General features: G+C 37.3%; 1 protein-coding gene across 1 annotated transcript in view; it reads right to left on the reverse strand.

The window, feature by feature from the left end:
• BTAF1 (B-TFIID TATA-box binding protein associated factor 1) overlaps positions 1 to 24,428 on the reverse strand; it is a 95,854-nt gene that overhangs the window by 17,458 nt on the left and 53,968 nt on the right. Inside the window, exons 15-25 of the mRNA XM_060034479.1 lie at positions 22,488 to 22,592; positions 21,227 to 21,376; positions 20,770 to 20,912; positions 20,330 to 20,504; positions 18,787 to 18,990; positions 13,121 to 13,547; positions 11,966 to 12,156; positions 10,108 to 10,261; positions 9,579 to 9,688; positions 7,993 to 8,194; positions 6,456 to 6,604 (exon numbers count right to left, since the gene is read on the reverse strand). Coding sequence (XP_059890462.1) covers positions 6,456 to 6,604; positions 7,993 to 8,194; positions 9,579 to 9,688; positions 10,108 to 10,261; positions 11,966 to 12,156; positions 13,121 to 13,547; positions 18,787 to 18,990; positions 20,330 to 20,504; positions 20,770 to 20,912; positions 21,227 to 21,376; positions 22,488 to 22,592 — 2,010 coding nt within the window. The remainder of the gene's footprint in view (positions 1 to 6,455; positions 6,605 to 7,992; positions 8,195 to 9,578; positions 9,689 to 10,107; positions 10,262 to 11,965; positions 12,157 to 13,120; positions 13,548 to 18,786; positions 18,991 to 20,329; positions 20,505 to 20,769; positions 20,913 to 21,226; positions 21,377 to 22,487; positions 22,593 to 24,428) is intronic.

The following is a 24,428-nucleotide window of genomic DNA, read 5'->3' on the forward strand; positions in this document are numbered from 1 at the left end:
CAAGGCAATGTCACCAAGTGTACTGGTAGGCACTGCAGTATTCCTCACAGCCATCCACCAGCTTTTTTTTTTTTTTTATTATGTAATTTTTTTTTTGCTGTAGGTTTTTTTTTACATCTTTATTGAAATATAATTGCTTTACAATGGTGTGTTAGTTTCTGCTTTATAACAAAGTGAATCAGTTATACATATACATATGTTCCCATATCTCTTCCCTCTTACGTCTCCCTCCCTCCCTCCCTCCCTATCCCACCCCTCTAGGTGGTCAACACCAGCTTTTTTTTAAAGTTGGTTTCACTTAAGAATGTCCTTGAGGGCTTCCCTGGTGGCGCAGTGGTTGAGAGTCCGCCTGCCAATGTGGGGGACACGGGTTCGTGGCACGAGCGGCTGGGCCCATGAGCCATGGCCGGGCCCGTGAGCCATGGCCGGGCCCATGAGCGGCTGGGCTCGTGAGCCATGGCCGCTGAGCCTGCGCATCCGGAGCCCGTGCTCCACAACGGGAGAGGCCACAACAGTGAGAGGCCCGCGTATCACAAAAAAAAAAGAAAAAAGAAATGTAAAGTGGAAGTTAAGAAATGTAAAATTCTCAGAAAAGAACTTCAATTAAATTCAATTAAAATATAAGTTCCTTATAATACCAGAAATAGTATCAGGAGTGAGGTGTATACACTGAGTCTTAAGATGATTGCATGTTATATTTTCAGAAGGTTTTTTTTTTTTTTGCTGTGCTGCAGGGCTCGAGGGATCTTAGTTCCCCAACCAGGGATCAAACCTGTGCCCCCTGCAGTGGAAGCGTGGAGTTCTAACCACTGGACCATCAGGGAATTCCCTCAAAAGGTTTTAGAATTAACAACTTTGTCAATTAAGATAGAAACTAACATTTTAACACATCTAATACCATAATGACAACCATCAAAATGAAGCCTTTCTGCACAGTGCTTTTTAAGTAACAAATCTTCAAACATTTATCCTCATGGACCTTTTAATAAATGACAACCAGATATAAGGCCATACAATAGGGACATTTCCTAACAACGATTAGGATTCATAAATACTGTTTAGTGCCAGGAACCCTTCCTTTGAGTATCTTCCTCACCCCAATTCCTGTAAAAGCAGCAAGAGTTACTAATAGTGCAAGGAATTAAAGCTTCTATCAAAACCACTGGTTTATATTCCCTGAATCCTTGACTGAAAAGTACATGATTCTTCCTATGAAGATGGGACAGAGCAAATCAAGATAAAGTGAAACAGGAATTAACTTGCATGACATTCTTGTTTCTATTGCTGCATCTTCAAACTCATAGCATCTAATCTGCTATTAATCCTATCCAGTGTGTTTTTATTTGTAATTATATCTTTCAACTCAAGAAGTTCAATTTGGGTTGTTCTTATGTCTTCCATTTTGCTCCTCATCACACTCATGCTTTCCTTCTACCTTCTTGAACATATGGAGCATATTTTAATGTCCTTGTATACTAATTCTATTATCTGGGTCATTTCAGGGTCTGCTTCTATTGACTGACTTTTCTCCTGGTTAACTTTTCTTTGGGGGGCAGGATCTCAGTTCCCTGAGCAGGGATTGAAACCTGGCCATGGCAATGAAAGCCTGGAATCCTAACCACTAGGCCACCAGGGAACTCCCTCTGGTTAATTTTCTGATGGGTGCTAAACGTCCTAAGTTTTACGCTGTTGGGTGCTGAACTTTTGGGGGTTAAACAGTTTTTTCTTTTGGGGATATAGTTAAATTACCTGAAACCAATTTGATCCTTTTCAGGCTTGCTTTTAAGCTTTATTAAGGTGGGTTCAAATCAGTCTTCTGTCAAGGGTTAATTTGGTCCTACTACTCAGGCAATATACTTCTAGGGACTGTACTCAGTGCCCGATATGGTAGGTCCTCTGACTCAGCTTGGGGGAAATACCTATTCTTGACCCTGTGTGAGCTCTGGGAATTGTTCCACCTACTCCTTTCTGATTTTTCCCCCCAGTCTCAAACATATTCTCATACATATGCCCAGATGAATGAATACTCAGCCTTTGTGTGGACCTCTGGAGCTTCCTCTCTGTGCAGCTACTTCCTCTCAGGTACTCTGCCTTGCAAATTCTACCCATCTTGTCCTCCCTGCACTCTGACTCTGCTAGCCTCTGTTTAGGTTTCACTTCCCTGTCCTATGGTCTGGAAACTCACTCCAGGCAGTAAGCTAGGGCATTTCATTTGTTCCCTTGTTGTTCAATGTCTGAAATCCATTGTTTGATTCATTTTGTCTGGTTTTCTAAGTTAAGGTAGGAGGATAAATCTGTTTTATCATGGCTGGAAGCAAAATATGCATCACATCCTTGTAATTTTCACATCTATCAAAGGGAATCTTATCAATCTTTTCTCAATCTCTAAAGTTCAAAATCTCTTTTCTTTGCCAACTTGTTATCAAGTACTGTTATTCTCCCTTAAAAAACAAGTAGTTTAGACTCTTTATCACCTCACAGTGGATCTGGGCTCTGGGGGCACTTACATTCTAATCCACATTCAAACAGCTATTAAACTGATTTTCCTAAAACACTGCTTTCATCATCTACTCCTTTGCTCAAAGAACACATGATGGTTTCTCATCACTCATTGATTTCAATGCCAAAAAAGACCAAGGGGACAAAGCATAATCAACTTAGTTTACAGATAAGATGATGCAAGGCCCAAAAGTTAAAGGATATGAATAAGACCTAGGAAGCAGAGGATGGAAACAATTCAGGAAATGTCACTTGGGTCTTTTGATACAGTAGTCTAGTATTTTTTTAGTCACGGTGGTTATTTTAACATATTGTGGAAAAAATATTCATGCAGAGAAATATATAAACAAAGGTACAGATCAATAAATTAGAAAACAAACAGCTCTCTAACTACTGCCTGATTAAGAAAACAGCCCTGATTTTTCACAGAACTAGAACAAAAAATTTTGCAATTTGTATGGAAACACAAAAGACCCCGAATAGCCAAAGCAATCTTGAGAACGAAAGAAGGAACTGGAGGAATCAGGCTCCCTGACTTCAGACTATACTACAAAGCAACAGTTATCAAGACGGTATGGTACTGGCACAAAAACAGAAAGATAGATCAATGGAACAGGATAGAAAGCCCAGAGATAAACCCATGCACATATGGACACCTTATCTTTGATAAAGGTGGCAGTAATGTACAGTGGAGAAAGGACAGCCTCTTCAATAAGTGGTGCTGGGAAAACTGGACAGGTACATGTAAAAGTATGAGATTAGATCACTCCCTAACACCATACACAAAAATAAGCTCAAAATGGATTAAAGACCTAAATGTAAGGCCAGAAACTATCAAACTCTTAGAGGAAAACATAGGCAGAACACTCTATGACATAAATCACAGCAAGATCCTTTCTGACCCACCTCCTAGAGTAATGGAAATAAAAACAAAAATAAACAAATGTGACCTAATGAAACTTCAAAGCTTTTGCACAGCAAAGGAAACCATAAACAAGACCAAAAGACAACCCTCAGAATGGGAGAAAATATTTGCAAATGAAGCAACCGACAAAGGATTCATCTCCAAAATTTACAAGCAGCTCATGCAGCTCAATAACAAGAAAACAAACAACCCAATCCAAAAATGGGCAGAAGACCTAAATAGACATTTCTCCAAAGAAGATATACAGACTGCCAACAAACACATGAAAGAATGCTCAACATCATTCATCATTAGAGAAATGCAAATCAAAACTACAATAAGATATCATCTCACACCAGTCAGAATGGCCATCATCAAAAAATCTAGAAACAATAAATGCTGGAGAGGGTGTGGAGAAAAGGGAACACTCTTGCACTGCTGGTGGGAATGTGAATTGGTTCAGCCACTATGGAGAACAGTATGGAGGTTCCTTAAAAAACTACAAATAGAACTACCATATGACCCAGCAATCCCACTACTGGGCATATACCCTGAGAAAACCAAAATTCAAAGAGTCATGTACCAAAATGTTCATTGCAGCTCTATTTACAATAGCCCGGAGATGGAAACAACCTAAGTGCCCATCATCGGATGAATGGATAAAGAAGATGTGGCACATATATACAATGGAATATTACTCAGCCATAAAAAGAAACGAAATTGAGCTATTTGTAATGAGGTGGATAGACCTAGAGTCTGTCATACAGAGTGAAGTAAGTCAGAAAGAAAAAGACAAATACCGTATGCTAACACATGAAGAACCTAGGGGTAAAGCAGGAATAAAGACGCAGACCTCCTAGAGAACGGACTTGAGGTTATGGGGAGGGGGAAGGGTGAGCTGTGACAGGGCGAGAGAGAGTCATGGGCATATACACACTAACAAACGTAGTAAGGTAGATAGCTAGTGGGAAGCAGCCGCATGGCACAGGGATATTGGCTCGGTGCTTTGTGACAGGCTGGAGGGGTGGGATAGGGAGGGTGGGAGGGAGGGAGACGCAGGAGGGAAGACATAAGGGAACATATGTTTATGTATGACTGATTCACTTTGTTATGGGGCAGAAACTAGCACACCATTGTAAAGCAATTATACCCCAATAAAGATGTTAAAAAAAAAAAAAAGAAAACAGCCCTGCCATCATCCTACAAGGTCCTGTAAGCTCCCCCCAGTGATAACCCACTCTCCTTTCCTCAAGAGGTAATCATCTTACTGACTTTTCATGGCAATTTCTTTTTTACCTTTCTTTATACCTTTATCACCTAAGTATGCATCCCATGTACTTTTGCCTATTTTTGAACGTCATAAAAATACAATCTTACGTTAAGGATTCACTAATTGTCGTATGTATCTGTACTTTGTTCATTCTTATTGCAGTATAATAATCCACAGTTAACATACCTACTCTACAGATAATGAATATCTGAGTGGTTTTAAGACTACTATAAATAATGGTATAAATAATATTCTTGAAGGTGTGTCTTGGATGTATTCTGAATTTCTCTAGGATATATACCTAGCATAGATTTGATGGGTCATTGGGATGGGAATCTTCAACTTTACCAGATATAGCCAATTTTTTTTTTTCAGAGAGGCTATCATCCAACTTACGCTCATATTTTGCTGGTGGAAATATAAAATGGTAGAGTTACTCTGGGAAAAATAGTTTGGCAGTTTCTTAAAAAGTTAAACATGATATGATCCAGTAATTCCACTCCTAAATATCTGCTCAAAAGAAATAAAAGCAGGGACTTCTCTGGCGGTCCAGTGGTTAACAATCCATGTTCTGGGGCTTCCCTGGTGACGCAGTGGTTAAGAATACACCTGTCAATGCAGGGGACACAGGTTCGAGCCCTGGACCAGGGAGATCCCACATGCTGCAGAGCAACTAAGCCCGTGCACCACAACTACTGAAGCCTGTGTGCCTACAGCCTGTCCTCTGCAACAAGAGAAGCCACTGCAACGAGAAGCCCGTGCACCGCAACGAAGAGTAGCCCCTCACTCGCCGCAACTAAAGAAAGCCTGCGCGCAGCAACAAAGACCCAACGCAGCCAAAAATAAATAAATAAAACAAATAAATTAAAGGAAAGAAATAAAAGCATACATCCACACACAGACTTTATAAGTGCATAAAGTGCACGTTCATAGCAGCATTACTTATAATAGCCAAAAGCTGGTAATAAGCCAAATGTCCATCAACTGGTGAATGGATAAACAAAATGTGGTGTCTCCATGAAACAGAGTATTATTGGCCAGTAATACTCTAAACACACCCAAAAGGATAACACATCCAAAAGGAGCTACTGACATACTACAGCACGGATGAACTGCATATATACTTACTTCCTGAATTACAAAAATCCCATAAAAATATATAAGTGGCTAAGTGGAAGGGTCCTCCTGGCTTTTCCCTTGCTTCAAGACACTTCTGTTTCCCACACTGGCCACATATATTATTTCTGTAGCATGAATATACTCCAAAATTCTCCAACTTCAGCCTTCTAGTCTGCTTTCTCCATAATCCAACAGAGACATCATTTGCTTTTTACACTTTCAATTACCATCTTTCAAATTTACCTTTCACGTAAACTTCAGAACAGAATCTTTACATAGATGTTACCAGGGATACTTAGGAACAATTCTATTTCTAGAATAGCATCAATGAATTATCATTCTTTTAGGAACCATAGTTTTTGTTTGTTTTTTAAATTTTTGGCCGTGTCGTGTGGTATGTGGGATCCTAGTTCCCCAATAGAACCCGTGCCCCCTGCAGTGGGGTCTTAACCACTAGACTGCCAGGGAAGTCCCAGAACCATAGTTTTATTTAAAACACTGTATTAAAAAAGAAATTACCCATTAAAGCATAAAATTCTTAACACTTATAACATAAACATATTCAAATCTTTTTTTAAACCTGACATGTTCTTTAAAAAGGGTTACAATTACTATGAAGTTACTGAAAACATTAAGTCCATAAACCAAGTATCTTCAACTTACCTCAAGTGGCATGAGTCTAATTAGTGTTGCAAAGCACTGTGTAGCCATGAATCTTACACTGTCCGTCTGATCACTCATTCTTCCCAACACAGGCACGACTAAAAGGACAATATATGGAACAATACCAACATCCAGTTGTTCCATTACACCTGAGTAAGTTATTAAGGAAATTTCCAACTGGTTCCAAGGTAGATGTTTTCACAAACTAAGACCATGACTTCTAAAACAGTTCCTCATTTTCTCACCTGTATTATGAAGAACTGACTGTCCCTCAAGGTCTATGATTCAACTATAACAGCATTTGTACAATGTTACTCCTTTGTGAACATTATGTAACTTTCTCATGATTAAGAAGATAAAATGATGTTTTTCATCATTTTCATCATGAGGAAGGTTGGAGGTAACTTTATTAATAAGACTTTTTTCCATAGAGAAATTCCTGCAAGTTTCTAGAATTCCCATACCAAAATTGAGTTACAGTTGCAAGCAAGGGAGCACAACTCAGCGTCAAAGATTAATTCCAAATTTCCCACCAATATCTCAACAATCTTAAACTGGACATAGCAGGCCCAGTGAGTTCAGTCCTCCTGTAATCTTTAGCATTTCTGAGCCAGAGTTTCTAACTGATTTAATCTCCATCCGTCTTCCTTGCTCTTATACCGAAATATCTTCCGGGTTATTTCGAGAAAAGAATGTCAGTGGATGCCATACCCTTGGTAAAAGCTTGCTTGTAGGGCTTCCCTGGTGGCGCAGTGGTTGAGAGTGTGCCTGCCGATGCAGGGGACGCGGGTTCGTGCCCCGGACCGGGAAGATCCCACATGCCGTGGAGCGGCTGGGCCCGTGAGCCATGACCGCTGAGCCTGCGCGTCCAGAGCCTGTGCTCCACAACAGGAGAGGTCTCAACAGTGAGAGGCCCGTGTACCGCAAAAAATGATAATAATAATAAATAAATAAGCTTGCCTGTATATTTCTAGTTATTTAGTATATACTTAGTCATTTTCTACCCAAGTAATGAACAAAGCGAACATAATGTTTATAAGAACTACCTATATCTGATTAATATTAAAAAAAATTGATTATAAACCAAATAAACAGATTAGTTACTAGATAAATAGTTCATGAGGTACATAAAATTTTTGCCTGTAAAAAGATCTCTTAAAATTAATAGTAATTCTTCAGACTTTCTGTGTGAATATTTTCATAATCAAATGTAAATATATTTATAATGTATTATAATGTAATAAAAATACACTTCAAAACAAAATCTAAAAAAGTAGGTTTCTTTTTGGAACAAGGCAGGTTATGTGCGTATTTGTTTTTGTTCTGTTTTGTTTTGTTTTGGCTGCACTGCGCAGCTTGCGGGATCTTAGTTCCCTGACCAGAGATCGAACCCATGCCCTCAGCAGTGAAAGCACGGAGTCCTAACCACTGGACCACCAGGGAATTCCCTGTGCACATTTGAATAAATTTTATTTTAGTCATCCTTAAATAAAATGAATATAATTTCTGAATAGTTTGTCAAAATAAAAAAGGATACAGGCAAGTGCTTCAATTGCACCCTCTTGTTTGATATTGTCATCAATTGCTCCCAGCCATGGAAGAACCTTCTCCAAAAAAATATTCATTGTTTCCATGGTACCTATTTTGCTCATGACGCCTATACAACGAGCAGCCATGTGCCTCACTGCAGTGCTGGGGTACTGAAGGCACATATAAAGATGAGGCAAATGCTGTACCAACTAAAAACAAAAAGTTTAAGATAATCAGAACACTCATTAGGGAATCTACTGTTCAAAATATAACTATAACGGCCCATACTCAGAGGTTCTCAATATTCTAAGTAACTCTAAATCCAGGAATATCTCCAATTACCTCAAACCATTACTGTCAAAACATCCTCAATAAAAATTTAAATCTAAGTTGTTATTATAATGCTTTTAAAAAGAATAGAAAGGTGCAGAACTTCTCCCCTGTTCACTATCCTCTTACGCATCAGGGAACACTCAATTGTTTCCAAAATTAGCAGGGAACACATCAAAGGGACTTGCAAAAATCTCCTACTGAGGGTGGGAAAATGACACCACACATCATCAGCCCCCTCCCAATATGGCTTAGTTTTAGGTACATACTTTTTTATTCACGGGGTTGAGTGATCTCGATTTTGTTCTGGGCACTATACTTTGGTAGGTATTTTCCACTTTAACTTCCTGGCTTACCAAAGGCAATATGATCACAAGACCACAACATATCCCATTATTAAATGTCTGCTGCATGGAAGCCAGGATTAATGCTCATGAGATCCAGGTACTTGCTCAACAGACTAGCCTTACAGCTCAGCTGAATGCATGCTGTTGATCACGGAGGGTGAGCATATAAAGGATTCTGCCCTTCTTTACTAATGATAAATCCGCAAAATTTAACAAGAATATGCTTTATTACTATATAAACAGAAAAATTTCACTCTTCTCTACTCTCTCCTAGATTCTCCGTCTTATATTAGATGTGAATAGAGAATTGGAGATAGCACCCTTCACAATGTTATAAACTGCAGAGAGCTTCCTATTGCAGTTATACGGAAAGAGTAATACTTTCTTCAATGGAAAAACCAGACAATTAATTCTCTAGTCTATGTTCCTCCTCCCTCTGTTCCAATTTTTTGGTAAGAGATATTTTAACAGTCAAAAAATAAACCCAGGTTCTATCTTTGCCACTGACTAGTTTCATCTCTGAGAGGTAACTTCCTTCTACCATTACATTTATCTTGGAAAGAGGTTTTATTACCTGTACTCTTCCTTTCCTAGACTATATTGTTAAGATGGTATAGATGAATAGGGATGCGGCTTTCTTTCCTGTTTATACCTGGCTTCTGCGTCATCAGAGCCCTGTCCCTACTGCCCTGTATTCTAAGCTCCCAGAGTGGGTTTTCTATCATTCATGCACCCAGCTCTGCCTCAAAGCCCATAAGAGTTGAGTTGTCAGGAAAGAAGGAATCTAGATATAGTATATAAAAGAAAATGCAATTATAAGGGATGACATCAAAGTTGCACTTTTCATTCAAGCCTTAAGTCTAATAAGACTACTTGTTTTACTGGAAAAAAAACTACACTTGCATTAGTTAGTTACCAAGGGATGAAGCTCAGAATCCATTGACACTGCTGCTGTTTCAAAAACTTGCAGAGAATTCACCAGTTCTTGGGCAGGGCCATCTCCCTTTTCCAGGAGGGACTTTCCATCTATTAAAACATATTGATTTAAATGCATATTACCTTGCAAATAATTCTTTAAAATCTAGAGCCCACAAAAAGTTTTAGCACTCCCCCAGGTACTGTGGGAGAGTCTATTTTGCTTTATAATGTAAAATGAAATACCATGTCCTTAATTTAACTGCTGAGGTACTACACCTAAAGCAACTAAAGGTGTTTAACATAATGATCCATTTCAAATATCTGTTTCTAAATATGTAATAGAAAAAGTAAAAAGCAAAAAGTATGCAAAATGACATGAAAATAAATGTTTTTACCAACCTTCCATTTAAAACCTTACCAGCTGGCCTGGGATAAACAGGTATAGGCATTGTTATTTTATAAGGACATACGTAATGGATATATACTGAAATCTGTTTAAAATGCAACTCGGAAAAATATGTACACACCAAAATTATTTATGTCGATTGTATTCCTCAATGGACCAACCATAGCATCCCAGAGATGTGGCAACTTCACTGCCATTTCACCACCAAAATGCTTCACTATAGTTGTCAAGGCAAATTCAGCTCCTCTCCGTTGTACCAGGTAAGGCTTCTGGGCCTAAAATTAAATGTTAGTTGAAAACAAAATTTGAGAAAAAAGTATAATGCATTTGAAATGTTATTAAGATAATTTAAAAGTCACTACCTAAGAATTCACAGTGTTACCATTAACTAATTAAGCAATTACTGGACATATTTACCATAACTATAAACATTTCTCAATAATTAAACTTACATGGGCATAAAATCCCAAACTAGATTTTCACATCCAAAGTAAAATACTTTCGGGGGGTTGGAGATAAGGAATAGATAAATATGTGCTGTTTCTAGAGACAGTTCTAAGTAACATGTTTTTTTCTTCTCTCCACTCCAAAGAAACAGGTAGAGAGAGGAAAAGGAGATAAAATGATGGGCCCTTATTTATATTTGCTTAAGGGATAGAATATGAACATCTATTTAATTTAACCACAAGATTAATAACCTCTTACTTAGCAGTAATTTTTTTTTTTTTTTTTTTTTTGCGGTATGCGGGCCTCTCACTGTTGTGGCCTCTCCTGTTGTGGAGCACAGGCTCCGGACGTGCAGGCTCAGCGGCCATGGCCCACAGCCCCAGCCGCTCCGCGGCATGCGAGATCCTTCTGGACCGGGGCACGAACGCGTGTCCCCTGCATTGGCAGGCGGACTCTCAACCACTGCGCCACCAGGGAAGCCCAGTAATTTAATAATAATTAAATAGAAAAGAAACTGTCCCCCCAGAAAGATACATATATATTTTTAAATGAAGGAACTATGTAAACCATGTAAGTATAAATATTAAAACCACAGTAAATTTTTGATTAAAATTATGGGAAGAATATAGATAGTGAAAAAACCTTCATTCACAGAATATTTTAAAAGAAATATACACAATAAGCTAAGATTTTGGTTTAAAAAAAGAAACTTAAAATAGGCCTATACTTTATAGAAATATATTAAACACATGTCTTTTAGCATTGATAGTTTATTGCTGAACTCAGGTTAAGCTCCTATGTCTTGCAACCAAAAGAGCTACCTAGAGCATTCATTCCATTGTTAACAATGTGACTGTAAGATTTTCCAAAACCAAACACTTTTTAAAATCATCTTTAAAGAAGACTGTACTGTAGAATAAGTAGACCAATGAAACAGAATAGAGAGCCCAAGGAGATCCTTATATATACAAAGCATGACATAAAACAGAGGTGCCATTATAAACCAGGGAGGAAAAGATTCAACGGTGGGATAAACTGGCTGTCCATGTGGGCAAATAAATTTAGATTCCTACCTCACATCACATAGTTAATAAATTCCAAGTTGACTAAAAGTCAGATAGGTAAAACTTTGACATGTATAAACTTATCCTCTGAATATCAACAGCAATTCCTGACATTGATAGGACTGAGAAAAGTTAGCTTTCACTATTACTTAACATCTCTGTAGTCACTGTTATAGGAATTAGTTTATATTCAAGAATGACTTATGTACCCACTACTGAGAAGGTTTCTTGCCTAGGAAGATAATCATCAAGTTAAGCTGGTAAAAATAATAAGAGGCATGAGAAATTTGAAGAAGTTTTCCGTTTTTCTGGACCCTGTTGCTGCAGTACTCCAAAAAGTTATTAGCCCCAGTTCTTTCACTTAAAAATATTAAAATAACAATTCTAGAAGCTGATATGACAATTTAGCTCTCAATCTGTAAGATACTTGTTTTAAAATCAGAGTATTCAAAGAAAAAAACTATTTACCTCATCAAGTTCAACAAGGATATTTCCACCACCTCCTGCAGGAAGATCTGCTATTTGAGCTTTTACTGCTTTGGGGGTAGGACCTCGCCTACTTGTGATAGCAAAAGCAGCTTTTTGATGCCTATAGAGTGTAATTATACCCCTGTGCTTGGTGACAGTATGATGCATTCCATCTTTTTCGGAGTTGGATCCTATTAAGGAAAAAAGTTAAATAACTTTTAAAGCATAATATAGGTGACCAAATGTTTCCTGCTCCAAAAGAGATACAACACATTTTAAAATTGTCTTTTAAGCCTCAATTTTTATAGGCCAATGATATTTTCTTTAGACAATGAAATGGTAACAAAAATCAGTAATTTATAACATTGAATGTTTTAATATTTGCATAGGACCATACTTAATACAACCAGATTTGCAGCATCATATTAACAACAAGAAATATTACATGCAAGAATGAATGTACCTTCAGTTAAAAGTACATTAATTCTTTAAAAATGAATGTTTCCAGGCATAAAAAGAAACATTAAAAAACAATGCAAGTAAGTTTTCTTTAAAAAAAAAAAAAGTCCATAGTTACCATGAATTCAGAAACACCAACCACTGCAAAATATTGCTGCCTCACATAGCTCTCAGGGACAGGGATGGGGGGAATTTAGGACTAAGGTATGTGAAGAAACATTGGTCCTTGAGATTAGCCTACAAAGAGCAGTTACTTTCCATATAAATTTTCTGGATGAAAATAGAAAAGCTGTTTAAGCATTATTTGCTAAAGGTAACAGAGCTCACTTATCTCATAAGACATGTACTAAATTAGAGAAACCAGAATTTTACAGGAAGAACTTTTATTCACCACTGGATATAATTAAGTTTTCTAGCTCTGTTAACAGTAAACCCTATAATTATGGTCTTGAAAGAGAAGTTAAGGGTTAACACCTGTCTCATAGAATTTAGTCATTTTATATATCAGGTCTTTTATGAATAACTTATTTAAGTTAAGAGGTTGTGATTTTATTAGCAATATGTGCAAATTCTCTCAAAATGGGAAAAAGCTCCACCATAAACTGGATTTGTGCTTAAATTATACCTGTAAGTGACTATAAACAAATTTAAATGGTTAATTCTTTCTCTACCCCAAATAAAACTTTAGATATATACCTTTAGAATTTTCCTGGCCACTTTGTGTTGGTACTGGACACGTGACAGAAGGAGTTAGATATGGGTCCACACAAAGTGAGCTACAGAGATTTTTAATAATTTTTGAATTGGGACAGGGCGTCCTTCTTGTGCACTGCTGTAGTAGTTTGGCTATGCACTGAGCCGCGTAGTTCTGCACTAGAGTATTCTCTTCTTTTTTAATTGTCTCCATTAATGGTTTTATAATAGGATTTAATTTCTCCGGAAGTTGCTGCAAGCTTACAACTGCACATGCAGCAAAAGTATGCACTCTCAACTGCAACACTTGCCACTCCTGGTTGGTCTCTGTAACTGTCATTTGGACCTGCTGTCGTTTACTATCTAACTGCTGTAACACTTGAGGATTTAAATCGAAAGATGATGTGACTTCATTAAAAACAGCAGTGACCTATTAAAAAAGAGAAATCAAAAATCATTAAGGACATCAACCCCAAATAGCCTGTAAACTCCTAAAGGGCAGACAACAAACTTTCTGTTTCAATTTTAAGTTCCATGATATCTAGTACTATTTTACTATTCAGTAAACTAAATAAATGTCTAAAACCTTCCAAGTAAACTTTATTTTATTTTTTATTTATTTATTTTTTTGTGGTACGCGGGCCTCTCACTGTTGTGGCCTCTCCCGTTGCGGCCTCTCCCGTTGCGGAGCACAGGCTCCGGATGCGCAGGCTCAGCGGCCATGGCTCACAGGCCCAGCCGCTCCGCGGCATGTGGGATCCTCCCGGACCGGGGCACGAACCCACATCCCCTGCATCGGCAGGTGGACTCTCAACCACTGTGCCACCAGGGAAGCCCTAAACTTTATTTTAATCTGACTTAATTTAACATTAGTATTATATTGTTTAAGAAAGACAGTTTCTTGAGAGACTTATTATATCTAATAAGTTTGAGTGAAAAATCACACACAATACCCACATAGTACTTTGGTGAAATGAGAACGCTGTAAGCAAATATAAACCAACAGTTAAGAGAGGACGGTACAATAGTCATTAATTATTTAATTACCAAGAGCTGCTTAAAGCTGTAAGACTGTGGCATCAGACTACTTTACAAGTCCCGTTAAAGACTGTTCAATACATCTTCTTAAAACAACTTTATGAGATATAATTCACATACAATACACTCATTTAAAGTGTACAATTCAATGGTTTTTATTATATTCAGAGTTGTACAACCATCACCACAATTTTAGAACATTTTCATCACCCCCATGTAACCACTTATCTACTTTCTATCTTGATAGATTTGCCTATTCTGGACATTTCATATAGATGGACTAATATAATGTGTAATCTTTTGTGACTAGATTCTTTCATTTAGCATAATTCTTCCAAGGTTCACTGATGTTGTATCATGTATAATTACTTCATTCCTTTTTTTGCCAAATAATATTACACTATATGGATATATCAGTTGCATTTTTCCATTCATTAGTTGATGACTGGATGGGTTGGTTCCACCTTTTAGCTATTACGAATAATGTTGCTATGAACATTTATGTACAAGTTTCTGTGCACACATTTTTAAAATTACCATTTAAAGACTGTGTGATGGATTACATAACAAAAATAGTCTTCTTGTTTGACAGGTAACTGCAATCATAAAGAGGCTCCATAAATCCAATCTGATCAATGTTGGTCAGAAAAGCCTGTAACATTAAAGAACCTACCTTTTTTTTTAATGGAGAACCCAATTTTTCAGACTTAGAAATAATCAATTCCCTTATGGACAAGATTGATAATGCCAACCTCTATTATAAAAAGCAAAATAGGCACACAAATAAGATCTTCTTTTATCATTATAAAATACCGAAGACTTTAAATTGAGCTGTATCTGCTTCATCTTGATCTGTTCTCTACAAAGGAACATGATCACATACCACTTCTAGCTTATACTTTCCACTTTGCTTTGTCTATTTTATGTGTTCAAGCTTTGCATAAGATCATTTGAAAGAGGTTTCATTACTAAAAGTTTAAAAACATTGTCCTAAATACACTATGCTTCTGTCAATTTTCAATGATTCTAGGCAATTTAGGAAAAGCTTTCCAATTACCCCAAATTCATTCACTCAACAAATATTTAATGAGTAATACTAAGAGATGAGTATCAATGTCTTCATACACTCAAAAAATGTTGAGAATAATGTGGGAGACAGATACATAAGTAAACAAGACAATGTAACATGAAACTAAGGTAAGTGCAAGTTGCTGTGGTAGCACAAGGATAGCTTAACTCTTCTTAGAGGAGACAAAAGTAGAGAAGGCTTGCCAGAGGCAGTTAACACTTATGCTAGGTTCTTAAACAATGGATAAGTCTGGAGTTATGGGGACATCTTGGCAAACAGAGTGAGGTAGGGAGTGCAAAGTGAGGCACTGTCCAAGGAACTGACAACAGCTTACCACGGCCTGAGCACAAGGCGATGAAGGAATGTCAAGACATGAACTTGGGATGAGCAGAGGCTGGAGGGTAGGGAATTTCTGGCAAAGGAAAGAGGAGCTCAGACACCAAAGTGAGAATGAGTGAAGCAAAGAAAGTGGGTGAGGGTGGTGTACTTCTGCAAGAGAATAACTAGGCTTAAGTGGAGGAAGTTTGAGAATAATGAGGAGAAAAGAGATGGGGAATTTAGAGAAGGTGTTGAAAGTAAGAAAAAAACTAAAATCAAGGAAAAAGAAAATCATGTTTTTAAGTAGGGGAGGGATGTGTTCGGAGTGGCACTAAGAATTTTATTAGTGTGGCACAGCATGCAGGATGGAATGAACCAGAGACTGCCTGGAGCCTTAGAGATGAGTCAGGACCTAGTCATAAAGTACTAAGGCCTTTGACTGGGCTGTGGTGATGGAAACAGAGAAAGGATAAACATATGAAACTTTCTGAAAGGAAATGTTAACAAGATTTGAGACTGTGCTTAAAAAGGGCTATTTTCTGTTAAAAAATAAATCCCAATTTTGGTTAAGTTTGAAATGATAGTGAGATATCCAAGCAAAAATGCCTAATTGAAGAACATAAAAGATCAAGAGAAGATAGCACAGTACATGGTTAAGAACTAAATTGTGAGAATGGTGACAGACAAAGGAAGTCCTTCAGGAAACGCCTATATTTTGCAGGTAAGAATAAAATAGGGATGCAAAGAAAGTTACAAATAGCAGTGGCTTTTAGCCAAGGCCAAGACTAATCTTTTAAAATTGCTCTTCCCTCAAATATGCTCTTCTAGAGACTCTGATATCCCAGGTCAAAACCACTGGACTAAGGAAGCTGATGAAACAGAATAGGAGTTTCATTGGGGAGTGAGAGGTTTGAATAAGAAAAGCTTTAAGAGTCCATGTAATAGCTTTAGAAAGAAATGTCAGAAACAGTAAGAAGGGAACCCAGACCTTAAAGAAAATTTGAGGTTTTATTCCAGGAAGGCAAAATATGGGGGAGGGGAAGCAAAAAGGAGAAATTATAGAAAAACAACAATCAGAAAAACTCAGAAAAAAAATTGAAGCAATTTTAGCTTTTTTTCACAGGTGAGAACAAAAAAAATTTCATCTATATTATTTTTTCAATAAGAAAGGGGGATAAGAAATGAAGCACGCTCTTTCACAGCAATCAACACAAGTGAAGCAGCTGAGTTTCTGGTTCTTTAACTCATAAAAGGAAGAACTCATTTACACCACCTAACCTCAAAGACTTACTAAGTACAAAGATACAGTAATCAAGACACTGGTGCTAGCATAACAGACAAATAGACTGAACAAATAGAGCCCATATACAGACACACACTTACATTTCAATTAATTTTTGACAAAGGTGTCAAAGAAATTCCATGGCCAAAGAAAAATCTTTTCAATAAATGATGATAGAAAAATTAGGTATCTATATGAAAAACAAAACACAATCTCTACTTCACACTATATATAAACATAAATATGGATGACTGAACAAAAACTAAAACTACAATGCTTTATAAGAAAATGTGTGTGAATAACTTCACCACTTGGAGATAAGAAAAGGTACCTTAGGTCACAGAACACAATAACCATAAAAGAAAACAACTGATAAACTAGACTTCATCAAACTTAAAAATATCTGCTCATCCAAAGACACCATTAACAAAATGAAAAGGCAAGCCACACAGTGGGAGAAAATATTCGGAAAGCATCTATCTGACAAAGGATTGGTATCCAGGATATATAAAGAACTCCTACAACTCAATAATAAAAAGACAACCTAATTAAAAACAGACAAAAGATTTAAACAGACATTTCAGAAAGGAAGATGAACAAATGGCCAATAAGACATAAAAAAGTGTTAAACATACTAGTCATCAAGGAAACACAAGTTAAAACCACAATGACACTATCACACAACCACCAGAAAGGCAAAAATTACAAGGAGTGACCATCATCAAATGTTGGTGATGATGTAGAGCAACCAGAACTCTCATATATTGCTGATTAGAAGGTAAAATGATACAGCCACTTTGGGAGAAGTGCAATTTTTTATAAAACTAAATAAACACCTCACCCTATGACCCAGCAATTCCACTCCTATGTATTTACCCAAGAGAAATGAAAATATGTCTTTAAAAAACTTGTACAAAAATGTTTATAGCAGCTCTGAGCTAAGAACTTGGAGTAGCCCAAATGTTCATCAAGCAGAGAAGGGCTTACACTAATTGTGGTATATTTATACAATGAAAGAAAACTCAGCAATAAAAAGAATGAATTAGTGATACATATAACAACATGTATTTTACAAAACATCATGCTGAAAAAGATCCTTACACCAAACAGCACAGAGTGTATGATTCCATGTATATGAAATTCTAGAACAGGCAAAAGTAATCTATGGTGAAGGAAAAACCAGAACAATGGTTATTTGAGGGCAGGGGATTGACTGGGAAGTGTTATGGCACTGTCTGTATCTTGATAGAGGTTTGGGTTTCATAGGTATTTGCTTCTGTTAAAATTTATCATATGTTCCATTGGAGATTTGTACAATTCATAGTACATAAGTTTTACCTCAAAGAAGAACAAAAAAACATAAAAACTCAATTTTAGTTAATGACATAAAAAAAGAGAAAAAAACATAAAAACTGAATTTTAGTTTAAGTGTACTGATATCTGTCTGTAACTTACTTAAAAATGCACCAAAAATTAAGAAGGATTAATGGTTGAATAGAGGGGTAGAGAGTTGCATATATATGTGATAAAGCAAATTTAGTAAAATGTTAACTGTGTAATCTAGTTGGTAAGTATATGAGACTTCATTGTGTAATTCTCTTATGTTTGAATATTTTCATTGTAAGTTGGCAAAAGGGAGGAGAAGTACTCAAGAACTTAGAGAATCAATTTTTTCTGTACTCTGCCAGTCTTAAGCAAAACTGAGAAGTGACAAAAATGTAACAGTTTTTTCTAATAAAGGTATATTGGTTTGTCAAAGCTGAGATAAAAAAAAAAATCCCTTCCCCATTCTCTTATTTCAAGAAAAGTCAATACAATGAAATAACCTTTCTAAAGGGTAGTGATGACAGGCTACCAAGCCATAAATAGATTCAACAAATTAGTGTTTTTGTGGTAAACATGACATGACAAAGTTCTTATCCTTATTTCATGCTCTAAAATTAAGGTTACTTCTTTACTCACCAGGTCATTAGCTTGATCAATTGTAAAAACATTGTTGTTTACTCTATTACCAACTTCAATATGTGCATCAGCTAATGATGAAATAAGCTGTTTACACTCATTCTGCATTCGTGTAAATGGAACGGCAATTTCATCATAATATAAATGTTCTGAAAGGATATCAAGTAAACGTGGCTGCACAGCTAGGGTAACAGCTCTACACTCCTAAAATATAACAGACAACAAATATTCAGGGCAAATATGTAAACATAATTCCAGAAATACATAAATCTTCACTTGCAAACTACCAAGTCTAAATTTCTATTGATTTTGAACCTATATTCTCTTATCTCCCAGAACAACATAGTTATTAGTTGCACAGAGAAAAGGTATCACACCCAAACTACTCTAAAATTTTAATATGAATGACTATAGCACATGCACATGGAACTATTACAATTCCATTAAACTTTCCACTTAATTACTCTTACTTTATTCTGAATTTATTCCAAGTTTACATATATATTATATACCACAGATTTTAAAATATACAACTGTAAAAAGAAATCAGTCAGAAAAGAACACTTAGCATGCACTAAAAATGTTATTTAAAAACTCATTAGATTTCTTAACAGTTGAACCCATAGCTTCACATGCCATACTGTAGAAATGGATATATAATTTAAAGGCTACTTACCTGCCCCCAAATTTAACTAACCCTTCCCACTCTCTCTGGTTGTTGCCTGCCCCAACCAGAGGGGGAATGACCTCAGTGGTGAGCCATGAGGGGTTCTGTGGGATCTGGGTGATCAGCCTGGGCTTCACAGAGTAAGTCCAGAGAAGCTCTGTGAGGGTCCAGAAACCGAACTGTCAACACTTGCTGCTGAGTCTGAGAGGCACAAAAACACAGCATCACTGCCTCTCCAGCACACCGAGTCCTGCCTAAAAACAGATGAGCCTTGCTTCTTTCCAGAGGCAAAGCTGGGGTTTCAGTTGCAATAGAGCATGGCTCAATTACTTTTAGACACAGCTCTGACAAACTGCTAAGAGGCAGTAACAAGCAGCTCTCACAGCAAGTGCAGACAGTTAAATTTCCAGAATTCCAGTCAATGGAATAAACAAAGCCAGCAGGAAGTTTCTCTGATTTACAGAAGCAAGTCTTACACAAAATCATACGTCTTACTAGAAGTTAAAAATTAAAGGGGCTGTAAGGGAATGGCTTATTTGGAAACATAAAGATTTGGGTTTAAATGTGGAGATTTTATTCTTCCTGTGACCAAAAATCTGCCCTTGCTACTAGTCATAAAAATGGATTTCTATCACTCAAAGCCTCTTATCTTTTGTAGTTCTCAAGTACAAGACTGGGGGTTCTAAGAAAAAAGTCTAGGGTTAAAGGCAAATGAGAAACAATATTGCAATATAATTTGAATACTTTTCTATAAATGTTGGATCTTTATACAGAGAAAATTTTCACTTTTCTGTTTGTAAAATATAATGAAAATAATCCTAACAGCTAAGGAAACTGGTTTAAATTGTCTTCATTTATTTTTGGGCAAAATCTTACCTTCTGTAAAGCAGCCCATTCACAGATTACCAAAGCTACACTAATTCTCTGTAAGGCAGATTTGGAGTTCAAATGGAAGAGTAGTAACTGGCCAAGGGATTCAGCTGGTTTAATTTCTTGGGTTACCACATTTACACCTGGATCACAAATACAACAACAAAGTGCTCCTAACAACCTAAGAGGGAGAAAAAAAGAAGTTACTATAGAATTGCTTGAAGTTTCCCCTATTGAAGCTATAACTTTTCCCAAGGAAGACATAACTCCTATCTTATCTTCATAAAAATATATAAATCTTACTTTTAAAACTTCAAAAAAATTAGAAACTTTTTCTTATGCTTTAATTTTTTTCCTACTCTGTAACTAGTGTGATGGAGGAAAGACTGACAGACACATCAGAGGAATCTTTTGGTTAAATGACTTTTGAGTTTATGTATACTTACTTGGCTGCCATCATTCTAGCCCGCATAACAACAAAATCCCTGGTGGCAGGGTCTTCCATGATGGTGTCTGCACCTGCAATGTACTCCTGAAGTACTTCTTTACTCTGGCTTTGGCCTTGACGCACCTTACCACCTGTTTTTTCCTAGAGGGAATAAGGGGGAAGAAAACAATAATTAAAGATTAACCATTAAAATTTAATAGACAACATCAAAAACACTCTCATTTGTTATAATCCCAGTAAAATACAGTTCTTTTCACAAAATTTTAATGGATAAAAATTGCTATGCATTTTGTCAAGGTTCTAATGATATAATTTTTCCATATGTTACAATAATGGTATCATGCTTATAATAAAGCAATACAGATTTCTTACATGGTTACTGTATTAATAATTATGAGTTGAAAAAAATAACTATGAGTTGAACATACAAATACATTATGTCCCTCTACACTTACCTTGGCTCTAGCTTTTACTTCCAGCAGCATGTTTAAATCAATAGGTAAATGAGAAGGCTGCATCATTAAGCAAAGCCAAGCACCCATCCATGGACAAGCAGCTGCTACCACATACTGAACTGAAGCCTTGCTCAACAATTCCATCCAAACCTGCAGAATGAAAAGGGAACAAGAAAGTGAAATTTTTCTAGCAAGGCCTAAAAAAACCTAACACTTACTTTTAGGGATACTGAATCAAAAAAAAAAAAAAGTAGGAAATAGCACAGAGATTAATTTTAAAATTCAATATAGAGGCTTATTTTTAAATACTGTTTTTGGGTAGGTAGGTTCATAAACTAAAAAAAAGTAATACACGAGAAAGTTTTTTAAAAAAGGAGTACAAAGTATTTTCCTCAGTATTTTATGAAAATCACTTAAAAAAAAAGATACCCATAAAAATAAGTTATCAAAATCTCAGTAAGTCTCTGAAATCCTTTGTATGTATCATAAAGCTCAATATGCAGTCCTATATTCAACACCGCTTCAATATATAATAGCTCCTATAAATAACCTCTGCTAAATTCAGAGGTAGTAATATCCTAGTATAAATTAAGAAAAGTATAAGTCTTGATTCATGATCTTACTCAATAAAGCACCTTTTTTGATGCCTAGCATTAAATGGGCTAGGGCCAGCATGTAGAAATAATACCAATGTTAACCCAAGGCTGTTAACAATGAGCCACCTCAGAGGTCAGCGATTCAAGACTAACTTAACAGGTTTTAAAGGTACAACAGTGCCATTTCCTCCCATAAATATTATTAAATACATCAAATGTCTATTCTTTAAAGGTTCCAACACATATGACCAATTTTGCTAAGTAATAAAAAAGTACAAGTCTAAACTATGACAATCAGACTCTATATATGACCAATAAATCCCAAAGATACTCTGCAGGATCAATAAGCATGCTGACAAACAGCAAAATGAGGGATGGAGAAAAGCAGCCTTTCCTTCATTTTATTTTCTGTATTGAGGCTACAAAGAAAGCGCTTAAAACGTTTGCCAGGTAGGTCACACAAGCAGCAGGGCTAACCAGGACTTTACTATATTCCATAAGAAGCCTATTTCCTTGTCTCATTTTGCAGATCTCCAGACTATTCAAATCTCTTGGATGATTTCTAATTTCTTAAAATCCCCAATCAACAACAGTACAGAGTTATGAAAATTTTTTTACATCTACCAAGATACTGGGAAAGGAGTACAGATATATTCACCATATACCTTGTGAATGAGGTCCAGAATTTCCTGGCTGCTTTCTAAAACACAAAACTGAAAAATGTGTCGAAGCATATCAGGAAGGATAGGTATAAGCCAAGATGAAGAGTTCTAAAAACAAAAACAAAATCAAAATTATAGCATATAATTCTTTGGTGTTAGCTTATTTAAAAAGCTGTAAGTCAAATAACAGAAGTACTACCATGAAAAGACTGTATGACTTCATCAATAATGTTCAACTGGTGATAAATTTTGACAAGATTCTGGAGCAACAATACCGCATTTATTATTCCAATGGTTTGGAGAAGTTAAATGGCACACAATCGCTAGGAAGCTGGAGAAAGTCTGATTATGATTAACAACACTAAATTGTGCTTCTAATAAATTGAAATCATCCTCTATACGGGAGCAAGCTCTAACCAGCAACAACTCTTTGGTTACATTATATATCACTGCTCAGTCAGGGAAATTTGACAAATGATCAGATTACTGCTGCTGTGCTAAATAAACAGTTTAAGTTCTATGTGCTCACCATTAATGCAAGTAATGAACTGTAAGATGATATCTAACCTAGAAAATTCAACTTTGAGTTCACTACAAAATTAAGTAAACTGTTCTTTTTTTGTGTGTGTATTTATTTTTGGCTGTGTTGGGTCTTCGTTTCTGTGTAAGGGCTTTCTCCAGTTGCGGCGAGCGGGGGCCACTCTTCATCGCGGTGTGCAGGTCCCTCACTGCCGCGACCTCTCCCGATGTGGAGCACAAGCTCCAGATGCGCAGGCTCAGCAGTTGTGGCTCACGGGCCTAGCCGCTCCGCGGCATGTGGGATCTTCCTGGACCGGGCACAAACCTGTGTCCCCTGCACTGGCAGGCGTATTCCCAACCACTGCACCACCAGGGAAGCCCCAAGGCCAATGTTTTTAATCTATTTTGGGTTAGGGACCCTTTGAAAATCTGGTGAAACTATACACAGAGGAGGAACCAAGATGGCGGAGTAGAAGGATGTGCTCTCACTCCCTCTTGCGAGAACACCAGAATCACAACTAGCTGCTGGACAATCATCGACAGGAAGACACTGGAACTCACCAAAAAAGATACCCCACATCCAAAGACAAAGGAGAAGCCACAATGAGATGGTAGGAAGGGTGCAATCACAGTAAAATCAAATCCCATAACTGCTGGGTGGGTGACTCACAGACTGGAGAACACTTATACCACAGAAGTCCAGCCACTGGAGTGAAGGTTCTGAGCCCCACATCAGGCTTCCCAACCTGGGGGTCCAGCAACAGGAGGAGGAATTCCTAGAGAATCAGACTTTGAAGGCTAGTGGGAACTGATTGCAGGACTTCGACAGGACTGGGGGAAACAGAGACTCCACTCTTGGAGGACACACACAAAGTAGTGTGCGCATCGGGATCCAGGGGAAGGAGCAGTGACCCCAGGGGAGACTGATCTAGACCTACCTGCTAGTGTTGGAGGGTCTCCTGCAGAGGCGGGGGTTGGCTGTGGCTCACCATGGGGACAAGGACACTGGCAGCAGAAGTTCTAGGAAGTACTCCTGGGCATGAGCCCTCCCAGAGTCTGTCATTAGCCCCACCAAAGAGCCCAGGTAGGCTCCAGTGTTGGGTTGCCTTAGGCCAAACAACCAAGAGGGAGGGAACCCAGCCCCACCCATCAACAGTCAAGGGGATTAAAGTTTTACTGAGCTCTGCCCACCAGAGCAACAGTCAGCTCTACCCACCACCAGTCCCTCCCATCAAGGCTCTTACATAGCCTCATCTGCCAGAGGGCAGACAGCAGAAGCAAGAAGAGCTACAATCCTATAGCCTGTGGAACAGAAACCACATTCACAGAAAGATAGACAAGATGAAAAGGCAGAGGGCTATATACCAGATGAAGGAACAAGATAAAACCCCAGAAAAACAACTAAATGAAGTGGAGATAGGCAAC

This window comes from Delphinus delphis, chromosome 16, assembly GCF_949987515.2.
Source record: "Delphinus delphis chromosome 16, mDelDel1.2, whole genome shotgun sequence".
Classification (NCBI taxonomy): Eukaryota; Metazoa; Chordata; class Mammalia; order Artiodactyla; family Delphinidae; genus Delphinus; species Delphinus delphis.